This window comes from Pseudorca crassidens, chromosome 4 (genome assembly GCF_039906515.1).
Source record: "Pseudorca crassidens isolate mPseCra1 chromosome 4, mPseCra1.hap1, whole genome shotgun sequence".
NCBI classification, from domain to species: domain Eukaryota; kingdom Metazoa; phylum Chordata; class Mammalia; order Artiodactyla; family Delphinidae; genus Pseudorca; species Pseudorca crassidens.
Window position 1 is genome coordinate 52006605 of NC_090299.1, and position 13131 is coordinate 52019735.

A 13131-nucleotide genomic window follows, 5' to 3' on the forward strand; every position below is an offset into this window, starting at 1 on the left:
GGTTGCATCAAAAAGCACCAGAGAATCAACGGGACGTGATCGCTTCGTGTTCATCACTGGATACACAGCCCTCTCGTGCTGTCCACCATCCCATCAGTAAACGGTGAGTGCCAACTACATGTCAAGCACAGGGCTGGGCACTGGGGTCACCGACGTGAACAGACAAGGTGCCTGTCTCGGGGAGCTCACAGTCTACTGGGAGACCTGTTCACAGCACCCGTCATAGAGCAATGGCAGGGATGTGCCCGGGTGCCCGGGTGTGTAGCAAAGGGAAGATCCAAGCAGGTGGTGGTGTCTGAGCCCAGCATCCTAGTAGGAGTGGGGGGTCAGGAGGCAGGAAAAGCGGGGTGGGAGTGGAGAAAGCAAACCAGGCAGAGGAGATTGAGCAGGGCCAGGAATTGTGGACAGCATGGTGTGACCAAAAGCTTGGCATTGCCAGGGTGGGCAGGCCAAACATGGAATCGCTGAGAGCTGAGGTTGGGGAAGCAGAGAGAAACCAGATCAAGGAACATCTCCCATGCCAAGTGATGAGCTGGACTCAGTGCTTCCGGGTCAGTACTTCTCAACGCTGACTGCACGTTACGCCCATCTGAGGAGCTATTTAAATATACACATGCACATAGACATATATACGCCTATTATATGCCTGGACCCTCCCTCTGTCACTTCAATAAGACTGTGGGTGGAGCCTGTGCAGAGGTATTTTCTGAGTGCCCACGTGATTCTGATGTGCAGTCAGGTTGAGAACCTCCACTGCTGACAGCCGTCTTTGGCCTCCGTGGGAAGAAAATGGGAAGGGACAAGTCTGGTAACAGAAAGGCCAGTTAGGAGGTGAATTCATTTGCCAGGACTCTGCCGTAACAAAACGCCACGGACTGCAGGGCTTAAACCATAGAAATTAATTTTCTCACACTTCTGGAGGCTGGAAGTCCAAGATCAAGACGCTGGCAGGTTTAGTTTCTTCTGAGGCCCCTCTCCTTAGCTTGTGTCCTCACGTGGCTGTCCCCCTGTTTCATCTACGTCCCAATCTCCTCTTCTTGTAAGAACACCAGTCATACTGGAGTAGGGCCACTAATGACCGCATTTAACTTAATCCTCTCTTCAAAGGTCCTAGCTCCAAATGCAGTGCCCCATTCTGAGGTACTGGGGGTGAGGGCTTCAACATATGAATGTAGGGGTCAATTCATTCCATAACTCAGAGTAGAACAGGAGGCTGTCAGAGTCACTCAGGGGAGAGATGATGGAGAGCTGCATGTAACGCTGTTGGGGATTAGAGCTGGTAGGATGATGGGCAGATCAAAGGTGACTCCTCCGTTGCTGGCATGGACAATGGTGCCATTGGTTGAGGTGTCTGTGGGGAATAGAGAGGAGGAGGTGGTGTGTTCCCTTTGTGGTATGTTACGATTGCAGATGGGGGTTTTAAGAAAGACCTCAGCCTGAGAATAAGATGTGCATGTCATCCGTATGTGGAGGGCAGTTGAAACCAGGGATGTTGATGAGACCCCCTGCCCTCTAGAAGGTATAGACAGAGAAGGCTGAGGACCAAACCTTTCAGAAGAGCAAACTCTGAGATGCGAAGAGAATGAAAGGAATCCATTTGTGATTCAGCCACAAAAACAAAACAAAAATAAAAAAAAAACCCCTATCATCTTCTTTCTCTTGAACCTGAAGCAGAGTCCCCCTAAATCATAAAGAAGTGACATGAAGCAAGATTATGAATAAAGAAGATAAAGTTGATGGGAACCACGAGTTACATAAAAGAGAAAATGAAACAAGAATCAAGAAAGAAGTTACTGACGGATCCTTGGTTTGTTAATTAGGGGTCTGGCTTTCCACATCTCCTCATTTGTTATGTGCTGCTGGTGAATTAATAGATCTCTCAACAAAAGGACATTTCAATCAATGTATGACACCTGCTTAAATTCTCAAGAAACCATTAATTACACATTCTTAAGAAAATGAGCTATGACACAACTCTTCTAACTGTATAATTCCTATCTATGATTCTTGATCACACGACTTTCCAGCTGCAGGATGGATCTTCTCTATTCATCTGCTCTGGTTCTGACCAATTAAACATTTTCTTTCATAATCATAACACTTCATGGGCCAAATCTTCAAAAGAAAAGGAGCTTGTTAGCAACATACCATCTCCCCTTGCTAAGTTATGCTGAATTAGAATTCCTAAAAGTATAATATATACATACAGGGCTTTATGAACACATTCAGGCTTAGCAGAACAATGGCAATATTATTTTGTGGCTTGATTTTGTTTGAATGTGTTTTCAGAAGAATTCTTTAAAAAAAAAGCCTTTATCAATTAATAAATAAATTCCTGTCAAACTGAGGTCAGATTTTGCACACGGCCTATATATGCTGAGAGAATACAGATGACAATGATAAGAGTGTGTAAGTTTATTCAGAAGAAATCATTATTTTCTAAAAGAATTAGAATGTCTACACAGACAGCCTTTGGGCATTTTATAGCTTGATTCGTGTTTAATGTTCACTGACAACATGTATCTTTGAGTCATTTATTTCATAACTGTACAGTGGCCACTGTAGATTTCTTTTCCAGAAACCATTCATTTCCAATGATCAAAGCACAAGTTTCCTCCACTGGGGGTTTCTGACTGCAATACAGGAGCAGCACAGGGAAGAGTGAACGGTCTGGTTCCCAGTTAGCTGCTCTGCCTAAAATTCCACAATCCTGCTATCCATCCAGACTCACCAAGCATAAGGGAGAAAATTAAGGGTTTATGGCCTAAACCAGGGCCAAATCTGACCATGCAGTAACCTCCTGTCTATGGCGGCACAAACCCAGGCACCCCATCGGTTTATATATTGTCTTTGGCAGAGTTGAGCGGTTGCAATAGTGACTGTGAAAGCAGAGCCTAAGATATTTACTGTCTGGTCTTTTGCAGAAAAACATCGCCACCTCCTGGTACCGACTACTTGCACTTAACTCAACTACCTCAACTGCTGTGACCATCAAAACATCTTAAAACCATTCTGAAGAAAGAGATACAGAAAAATACATGCCAAGAAGCCAACCACGTCATAGTCTACTCCTGCTGGATGCAAATTACATCATCTAAAGGCAGCTTTCTTTTTATTCTTACGCTGTCACCTTTATACACCCTTTTATTCATGGTCCCCCAAACAAACCATCAGTTGGTCCAATGTAACACGTTGTTTTCTGGGCAGATGTGAACCACTGATTTCTTTGCCTAGTGAGTCAATAAGACGTGGGAACCTGCAAAATTAGGGGCTGGAGTTAGTGCCCTTCTTCCAGTCCTTAATCCAGGATGGGGCAGAATCTTCAAACATCGCCTGCTGTCCATCACCTGTGAGCACTGAGGCTCATGTGATGGGCAGACGCTTCTCAAGGTGTCCGGCAGTGGGAACACAGCTAGGGATGGAGCGTCTTCGTTATGGAGACCTCGCTTGCTGGTGACGTATTGAGGAGCCCTTGGCTTACTGCCCTCGCTTAATTTGACTAACATCTCCAGACCCCACCACTTCCACGTGGTTTTGGAACAAAGACAAAATGCCTATGTTTCTGGTACACATTTTTTTCAAAATCAAAATCTGTCCAGGGCCGTTATCTACCCTCCCCATACCGGTCCTCTCACTCATGAAAACCTTTTCACACTTTTCACGCATAGATATAGGATGGTCCTTGCATTCAGCCTGAGAACACACTGAGGAAATATGAATTGGAGAATGCAAGAAAGCTTTTCTCTCCATTGGATTATGCCTGTACTCTACAGGCCAGCGAATAAACCAGCCACAGGTGCAGACGCTTAATAAAACTGTTCAGGAAGCTCTAGTAAGCAGGGCCATAACCGTTTCCACCCACTTCTGCCTCGTACCTGATCTCCTTGTAGCGTGTGCTGGTCAAGGGGTGTCTTGGTGGCAATGTTGCTGTAGTAGGCGTAGGACAACTCCCAGTCCAGGGGGTAGTGATCAATACCCTGGTAGTGTTTGTACCCAAGGTTCATCGAAGACAGCCTCTCACTGCCCTGGCCTCCAACCAAACTATACAACATGCCCTGTTAAGAAGAAATGGACAGTGTTCACAAGATTATAGAAAAGGGTCATAAAATCCTCAACATAGAAAGGTCATCTGGCCTCACCTCTACATATGAGCCTAGTCATTCCAGAAACCAGTTAACATGCCTTTTTTTTTTTTTTTGCAGTACACGGCCCTCTCGCTGTTGTGGCCTCTCCCATTGCGGAGTACAGGCTCCGGACGCACAGGCCCAGCGGCCATGGCTCACGGGCCCAGCCGCTCCGCGGCATGTGGGATCTTCCCGGACCAGGGCACGAACCTGTGTCCCCTGCTTCGGCAGGCGGACTCTTAACCACTGTGCCACCAGGGAAGCCCCTAACATGCCTTTTTTAAAAACGTTAGAAAAGAAGACCCAAGAGCTTTCTAATGGCTATCTGTCCTTCTCAATGTCTAACAGCTGAAAATTCCTTTGTCCTTTTCTCAGTAAAGATTGGGAGTCCTCCCCTGACTTATCTCACAGCATCTCTTTGTGTATCTGACAACTGTTCTAAGGACCTTGGTCCACTTCAGCTATGTCACCTTAGATCAGATGATCTGAATAGTGGGCCACGTCCCAACCTCACACTCTCAGAACGCTAGTGTTGGGAAGGGTCTTTAGAGATCGACTGGTCCAACCATCTCATTTCAGAGTTGAGGAAACAGAGGCTCAGCAAGTTGAAGTCATATGTCCTTGGTCAACCAGCTATTTTGTGCCAGAGACGGGGCTAGAACCTTCTACCCTCTTCCACCTCGGTGGGGACTGCCTCGGGGACTTGGGAAAGCATGCCATCAACCATGAGCTTCTACAGCCAGAGACACACACAAAGAAGGCAAGTGAAAGGACCACAGCCACCTGGGAAGGTCTGAACAGTCTGAGTCTCTTCAGATCCAGGATGAACAATCCCATGAGCACAAACAAAACACTAAAAGTGACCAGGGACCGTTTAGCAGCACTTCTAAAAATGCGATTCCAAATCTTAGGCAAGTTGCATAATAAATTTGGATTCAATACCACAAAACCGTCTAGTATGACATTTATTTTAATGACAGGAGGCTGGATGTGACAATACTTTGCTTAGAGGTCCAAATGATTTCACTTAGCTAAAACGTCGTACGGGATGCTGGACCCACAGTCAGGATAGTTACAAGAATTGGGTAAGAGGCACCTGTTCTTGAATGACTGGGATTCTGGTAAGCCTTGCCCAAACTATTCCTTAGACAGTATACCAATCATATCCCCTGCTGTGTCTAGAAATGGATAAAGTGCCCTTTTTCACTCACTGACGGCGGGAGATCCTGTATTTAACACAGCCTTAGGCTGTTTTTCTTGAGTGTAAAGTTTTTTTTTGTTTGTTTGTTTTTTTTGCAGTACGTGGGCCTCTCACTGTTGTGGCCTCTCCCGTTGCGGAGCACAGGCTCCGGACGTGCAGGCTCAGCGGCCATGGCTCACGGGCCCAGCCGCTCCGCGGCATGTGGGATCTTCCCGGACTGGGGCACGAACCCGTGTCCCCTGCATCAGCAGGCGGACTCTCAACAACTGCACCACCAGGGAAGCCCAGAGTGTAAAGTTTTTAAAGGACCCCAGGGAAAATGAACATGCCCAGTTCCACCCGGGGCATGAGAGCCTTACTCTGCAAATATAAGGCAGGTAACTGACATTCCTGGAGCCTGTGAAATACTCTACCTGCAGCTGATCCCGAGGTACATTTAATCCAGTTTCATAAAAGACTGCGAGGTAGTAGGATGCTTTATGGTATCCACAGCAGCTGGCATCCATCAGAAAGGGGACGACAGAGCTAATTTGGTGAAGACCATCAACAATGGAAAGTCTCTTTACAGCCTTCTCGAATATCCGCCCACCAATTTCTAATACGGATTCACTTTGGTTCCTCAGCACTGTAAATAACACAATTCACAGAACACACAATTAACTACCATGGGGTCGACAAAATAAGTGGGAACAGCCAACTAAATCACCTGAGTTATTAATCTGGTTGGTCCTGCAGTGACTTGATATATACCAGCTTCTGGGGAGGTAAATCAAACCCGTTGCGGGTGTCATTCTGTAAACAGCTTTTCCTTTGGCACTAAATGACAGCCTAGTATCCTGGAGGAAAGGATGTGCCTTCTATAGCTGAGAGAGCGCCTCAAGAGAGTAATTTACCCAGCGTAACTCACCACCAAGTCAGGACCACCGTAACTGCCAGAGAGATTTTTTTTTTTCCCTCTAAGACTCTGAAGGAGGGTGTGTTTTATCTCAGGAATAGTTCCTAGGTGCTGCTGTAAAAAGTTGAGCACAAGAACCTTTCTTATCATCTTTTGCTTCTGGTTTTCCTGGTGGGTTTCCAAATACAATAAAAAGAATGAGTCAACTTTTACTGAGGGCCTATAAAATGCCAAATACTGGGTTGAGTGTCTTATGCAAATTATGTCATGTAATCCAAACATAGTTTAAGAGGTAAGTACTATTATTGGTGTCCTCGTTTTTCAGATGAGGAGACTGAAGCCTGGAGAAGTCGACTAACTTGTCCGAAGTTACCAAAGCTGGCAAACGGCTGAGCCAAGCTTAGAATCCAGCTTGGTAGGTCACAAAAGCAAGATCCCTACTCACTCTGCTCCACCTACCTCCTGATTGACCGGCAGCCAGTTGTCTTAATAGGTACCTTGCCACCATGGGTAGAGACCTCTTTTACGCAACTGCGTTAAGCTATGATACTTCCTTTTACCTAATTCTCCCATAAATTGTTAAACTCCTAAGTCCAAATGGGCAAGTTTTATGGTCCTATAATCTGTTACAGTCTTTTAAAGTCCGTCTACATTATTCATCTCTCGTTTTATTAATTCAGCCAATGAACGTTTACAATTTTATTCTGTGCATCTAGTAGGTCTATGTTACAAACAGCTATATAGGATTGCATAGGTACAATTTCCATTTAAAAGATGTGGTCCATTTATTTAAAACTAAAATTTTCTCCTCCCTAAGAATTATACTCAACATTTTTCTTTGATTTTCTTCATTCCATCCCAAATTAAAATGTTACTAACAACTTCCAGGAGGCGACAAGAGACTCACTCTATCAGCGCTCCATCAGGGAATGAACAGAGATGAGTTTCCAATGCGGGAAAACTCTCAGTGAGAGGATTTGAGATTGAATTTAAGGGCAGTTCCTCAGCAGAGGTTGATGCCTCTTCCGAGGCATCAACGCAGAAGCCAGTGGGATCCACGGATGAAACTGTGAAACCCAGACCATTGGTTATGAGCTAATGCCTATCCCTTTGGGCACACGGGCAGGCTGGCTGCCCCTGGTAGGGGGGCACATGCCTTCACTTGCTGAGCTGTGGCAAAGGAGCCCACCTACCCCCTCGCCCAGAGCTAAGGCAGTCCCATCTCCTGGCTCCTGGAAGCCCACACCTCCGCCCTCTCCAGGCTTCTGAGAGGCAGCAGCTTGGATCTGCTGTTACTTACTCTCCATCCCAAGAGGTAGGTGCTAAAAACAACACCTTAACTAAACACATGGAGTTTGCTCCTCTGTTTTGTTTTTAAGCCCTAAAGAAATACCTGCTTGTTGTAAAAAAAAAAAAAAACAAATCAAATAATATAGATTTGTATAAAACAAAAACAGAAGTCCTCTCTCTCCCAAACCTTCTTTAATAGTGAAGATAAACTGTTGAAAGCTTGGTGTATATAATTCCAGACTTTTCCTTGGCATAGACAATAATTCATTACACCTCTATCTGCCTATATACATATACATTTTCTTTCCAAAAAGCCCCTATAGGTTTGGACTCTCAACTTTTTTCCCTTATGAGTGCAATTTTTTATCAAACTATATTTTGATATATATATCAAAAAATATATATATTGATATATTTGATTTACAATATTGTGTTAGTTTCAGGTGTAGAGCAAAATGACTCATATATACATATTCTTTTTCAGATTCTTTTCCTTGATAGGTTATTACAAGATATTGAGTATAGTTCCCTATTCTAGACAGTAAATCGTTGTTGTTTGTCAACTTTCTTTTTTAAATTAACCACATACCACGAATACCTGTCCACAGCAGTCAGAAGCTCATTCTTCCTAAAGCTTCAATAGCATTGCAAACTATAGCAGTGCCGTTCTTCCAACCGGTTCTCTATTTTTAGACTTGGGTTGCTTCCACTGCTTTTGCTATAACCAGCAACACAGCAATGAACATCCTCGAGCACTTCCCTCTGCTCATCTGTTGGGATGTATCTGAATAATCACCCTCTTTTCCACCAGGAGGCCGGGGATCTCCTTTTGGATTCTCCCTTTGCATAGCTGAGAGAAAAATTCCATCCTACCCAACCATTAGACAGGATAAGAACCTTCTCCGCTAGATTTGGTGTGTACTGCAGTACTCAGACGGAGTTGCAAAGTAAATCCTACTCCTACTTATTCATATATTTACTTTTAAATACATACTCATCTCCGATACCCCTCTGTGCACACTCTGAGCAAAGCAACATTAACAGTTTGTTAACGATTCATTCCAGCCTTACCTGCTCTGCCACATTCATCTTGCTGTGCAGTAGAAGCTAACACAACATTGTAAAGCAACTACACTACAATAAAAAATAATTTTAAAAAAAGAGCCATTTCACACAAAAAATAAAATAAAATAGGCATTAAAAAAATATCTAATATGATGAGCTTTGCCTGAGTACCCACAGACATGGGCTTTGGGGGCTCAGAGGAGAAAAGAGCCTCCAAGCCAAATGGAGGTCCAAATGAAACACTTGCCCTGCTGACCTCTGGCACAGAATCCCAGCAATCATTACTGTGATCGCCCAGGTAGGAGGGCGATCCTTTACAAAGTTCAAATCCTTAGCAAACACACAAAAACACTTTGCAGACTGAAACAGAGGCAGGTTGAAAAACCTTCATTATTTCTTTTACCTATTAAAATTCTTAACTCCCCCCAGACATTACCAATCAGTATTTTCTCTGCAAGAGAATCTAGACAATTTTCTGCACTAGTGAGTATAATAATAAAATAATAATGCTTCTAAAGGAAAACCACTCATTTTGCACATTCTTTAAAGTCTGAATTCCAAATGTGGCACAACATCAAAGCTCTGATGTCACTGGTGGTATTGTAAAACTGGCGATTTAAAAATCCATTTAATGAAACTGTTAATTTCACCCAACTGGTTTAGCATATGCATTTTTTCTAGTAGATCTATAACTAAAAAACATGCCTTATTTATGGAGATTAATGGAGTAATGAAAACCAAACAAACAAAATAGAAGTAGGAGCCATTTTCCCGTTTTTCTTTCTTCCTACACCAGAAGCTAAGGAAACAAAGGCACCACCACCATTAACTCTTAATCTCCCCGAGTAGCACAGTGTTGTTTATTTTGCTCTTTTTTCCTTTTTCCAGCAATACCACAAGGTCACCATTTGTGCGCTCATCATTGGTTTTTGTTTGTTTGTTTTGTTTTGTTTTTAATTTTTGGCTGCATTGGGTTTTCGTTGCTGAGAGCGGGCTTTCTCTAGTTGCGGCGAGCGGTGGCTACTCTTCGCTGTGGTGTGCGAGCTTCTCATTGTGGTGGCTTCTTTTGTTGTGGAGCACGGGCTCTAGGCGCACAGGCTTCAGTAGTTGTGGCACGCAGGCTCAGTAGTTGTGGTGCACAGGCTTAGTTGCTCCGCCGCATGTGGGATCTTCCCGGACCAGGGCTCGAACCTGTGTGCCCTGCATTGGCAGGCGGATTCTTAACCACTGCGCCACCAGGGAAGCCCACACTCATCATTAAAAGAGGCAAAAAGCAGAAAGTGAGAAGGTAGTCACCTACTGAAGGAACCAGAGCTGCCTCTGATGGAGAATTTGGGAGAAGAAAGGCAGACTTATTCCTTATGAGGGGAATGAGACAACAACAGGAAAGTTATTTTTAGTTTCAAGCTTCCAAAAGGTGTAATGCATCCAGGGAAGAAGTTTGAAAAGGGAAAAAAATGTGAAAGGAGAAAATATCATTTACCCAGAAAAGGAAAGATCTTCACCAAGTTTACTGATTTAAAAAAACAGCACATCCTTCATTTGCATTCTCATTTGATGAGCTCCACTGGGTTCCCGAGACTCAAAGAAGTGGCTTATTTCTCTCTCAAAAGTAAACTACTTGTACTTTTCTGTCCTGTGCACATTGTCTGGTTTTATACATGTAACTTCCCTCCCTCCCTCCCCCTCGCCCCCTCCCTCCTTCCCTCTCCCTCTTTCTCTCTCTCTGTGGATTTTTTTTAAAAACTATAAAGATGCTTTCTTGAATTAAAAAAAAAAAAGATAAAGGTCCTTTAATGAACAACAGTGAACATAGCTCTTAAAGGACACAGGATCCTGGCGTTACTAAATAACCCCATTGTGTTTCTACCATTTCCATGCTCTGCGTTTTAGTCTCCAAATAAACATGGCAATTGTTGGCAAAAATAAGAAGAGTTAGAAATGTGGTATAGACACACAATGGAATATTATTCAACCTTAAAGAGGAAGGAGATTCTGACAGATGCTATAACATGGATGAACCTTGAAGACCTTACACTAAGTGAGATAAGCCAGTCGTGCAAAGACAAATACTGTATGATTGCAGTCATATCAGGTATCTAGAAGAGTCAAGTTCATAGACACAGAAAGTAGAATGGTGGTCACTAGGGACTGGGGGTGGGGGCAGGGTGGGGAGTTGTGGTTTAATGAGTACAGAGTCTCAGTTTTGCAAGATAAGAAAGTTCTAGAATCTGTTGTGCAACAATGTGAACGTACTTAATGCTACTGAAGGGTACACCTAAAAATGGTGATGATGGAGAATTTTAAATTATATGCATTTTACCACAAATTTTTTTTAAAATTACAGTCCTTAAAGAGGGAGGGTGTAAATATCTGGGGATTCTCTTTTGCAGTAGAAAAATAGAGCTCAGTCTTTTGGGAACAACTAGAAGGTGGTGAGCACTCCTGAACTCACTGGGCAGAATGCAGAGGACACTCCTACTCGTTGTAAGCTTCCGACTCTGCACTCCCTGCACCGTTCTCATGGCTCCTTTGAAGTACGTCGTTGGCTCAGAGGGAGAGCAGATGATCCATCTAAAATCACACAGTGTCAGGGGAAAACGCTGCCGTCTGAAGCGTGCACGTGCAGCAGCCTGGCAGTAGAGTTGGCTGTACATGTGAGGAGAGGCTGCCAAGAAAGGGGTGAGTCTGTTGCAAAGAACCAGAAATTACAGGCCATTGTCTCATGCTGTCATATATATATTTTTTAATGCCAGGAAAAAATAATTCCACCAATTAATTCCCTTTGTGGGAGCTGTGGGAGCTGACGTTTTTCTTTGCATTTAACCTAAGTCACTCTCATTCAAAACATGGCCCCATCTTTGTCCTATCCTGGGCCACTTGGTCAATACTTGTCTAGTGAATGAATGAATGGAAGGTTGTGATACGAGTGACTTAAGTTACTCACACGGTTTCATTCCTTATCTCTGTTACTGCACCTACTCGGTTCCTACAGCAAGAATTCTAAGCAGCCAACATCTGATCCTTGAGTCCGTTCTTGTAGCTTATCTCAGATACAAGAAATGTAACATGATGAGGATGTTCTAGTAAAGTCTACTGGTCAACAGGACCAAACAGCTCAGGCCAGCAGCAGAAAACATGATGCAAACATAGTTCCTATTGACTAGAGTTGCCCAAAGCACTCCAAAGCCAGCTAGACACTCACAGCAGGATAAACTTGGATCAAAAGTTATGTGAGGAACCAGGAATAGATATATAGTCACACCAGTCTGACTACTCTTCTTTTTATAGGAGACCAGAGTAAAGATATGTAAATAATGTAATTTTTTTTTGTTCCTCAATTTACAAAATCAAATTTTCTGCACTTCTCTCAGGATTGTTAGAAACTGGGCACAATGTCTGACACCAATCTCTCTCCAGGGTTAACCACAGAGATTATCTAGTTAACTATGATGGCCCCAAGCAAGGGCAGTGTGCCAGGTAGAGATGAATTTTAATGGGTGTAAGCCCTACCCCTGCAGGAGGCCCCCAGTCCCTATGGATGGGACAACGTGAACTAGAAAAATAGGGGGTGAAGGTAGAATGGGAGCCTGAGGTTGGTACTGGAGATTTGCCTACCCTGCCTACCCTCCCTCCCCACCTGCTTCTGGGCCCCAGGAAATGGCAGGGAGAGGCGGAATGCAGGTGGCTGCATGCCCAGGGAGATAGGGGCCCCTCCGGGTATGCTCCCTGGCGCTGATCTAAGCTGACTTGGCACCAGAAGGACCTGACCGGCTGCTTGGGCACCAGCAGTGGGCCCTAAAGTGGCAAATCCGGCTCTGTGCCCCCTCTCCCCCCAGGCATGGGCCCCGGAAGCCTGACCAAGGGCAGCTGGACGCGTGTCTGTGCTGCAGTGTGACGACTCCCCAGCACTGCGGCCCATCAAGTGTCAAGGTTTGGGGGCTCATGATCTGGGTTAATTAGCTCCCTTTCTAGGCCTCCACAGATAATAAAATCATTCTGCCTTCTTTAAAAGAAACTTCTGAGCAGTAAAAATAACACAAAAACATTCTTTACTGAGAGTATTTGCTTGAAAAAGAATGTTTTGTGAAAATGATTCACTCCTTTTCCTAATCAGTAAAACTATATTTAAATACATCTGAAATCTCATAAAGTCAGTTTTGGGGTGATGTGGTCTTCGCCCGTTTAGCCTACACTTTCCAACATGCATCGCCTGTCTCGGGGCAGTTCCACCACCTCCCAGAAGACCCACGAAAACCCAGCAATTGTAGTAACACTGGTAGTAATAGTGTAATACTATTGCCTGGTAGTAATAGTGTAACACTTACACAGCAGTGATTCTCCACCGGGGGCGATTTGACCTCCCTGGCGACACTTGGCAATATCTGGAGACAATTTTTTTTTTTTTTTTTTTTTTGAGGTACGCGGGCCTCTCACTGTTGTGGCCTCTCCCGTTGTGGAGCACAGGCTCCGGACGCGCAAGGCTCAGCGGCCACGGCTCACGGGCCCAGCCGCTCCGCGGCATGTGGGATCTTCCCGGACCGGGGCACGAACCC

At 44.4% G+C, this 13131-nt stretch overlaps 1 protein-coding gene across 2 annotated transcripts in view; it reads right to left on the bottom strand.

Annotated features, from left to right (window-relative positions):
• The window catches only part of SEL1L3 (SEL1L family member 3), a 97402-nt gene that overhangs the window by 42132 nt on the left and 42139 nt on the right, over positions 1–13131 (bottom strand). For both annotated transcript variants that reach the window (XR_010942952.1, XM_067735668.1), the window contains exons 10-11: positions 5739–5950; positions 3876–4055 (exon numbers count right to left, since the gene is read on the bottom strand). Coding sequence is in view for 1 of the 2 variants with exons in the window: in XM_067735668.1 (XP_067591769.1) it covers positions 3876–4055; positions 5739–5950 (392 nt within the window). In the remaining variant the exon portion in view is untranslated. The remainder of the gene's footprint in view (positions 1–3875; positions 4056–5738; positions 5951–13131) is intronic.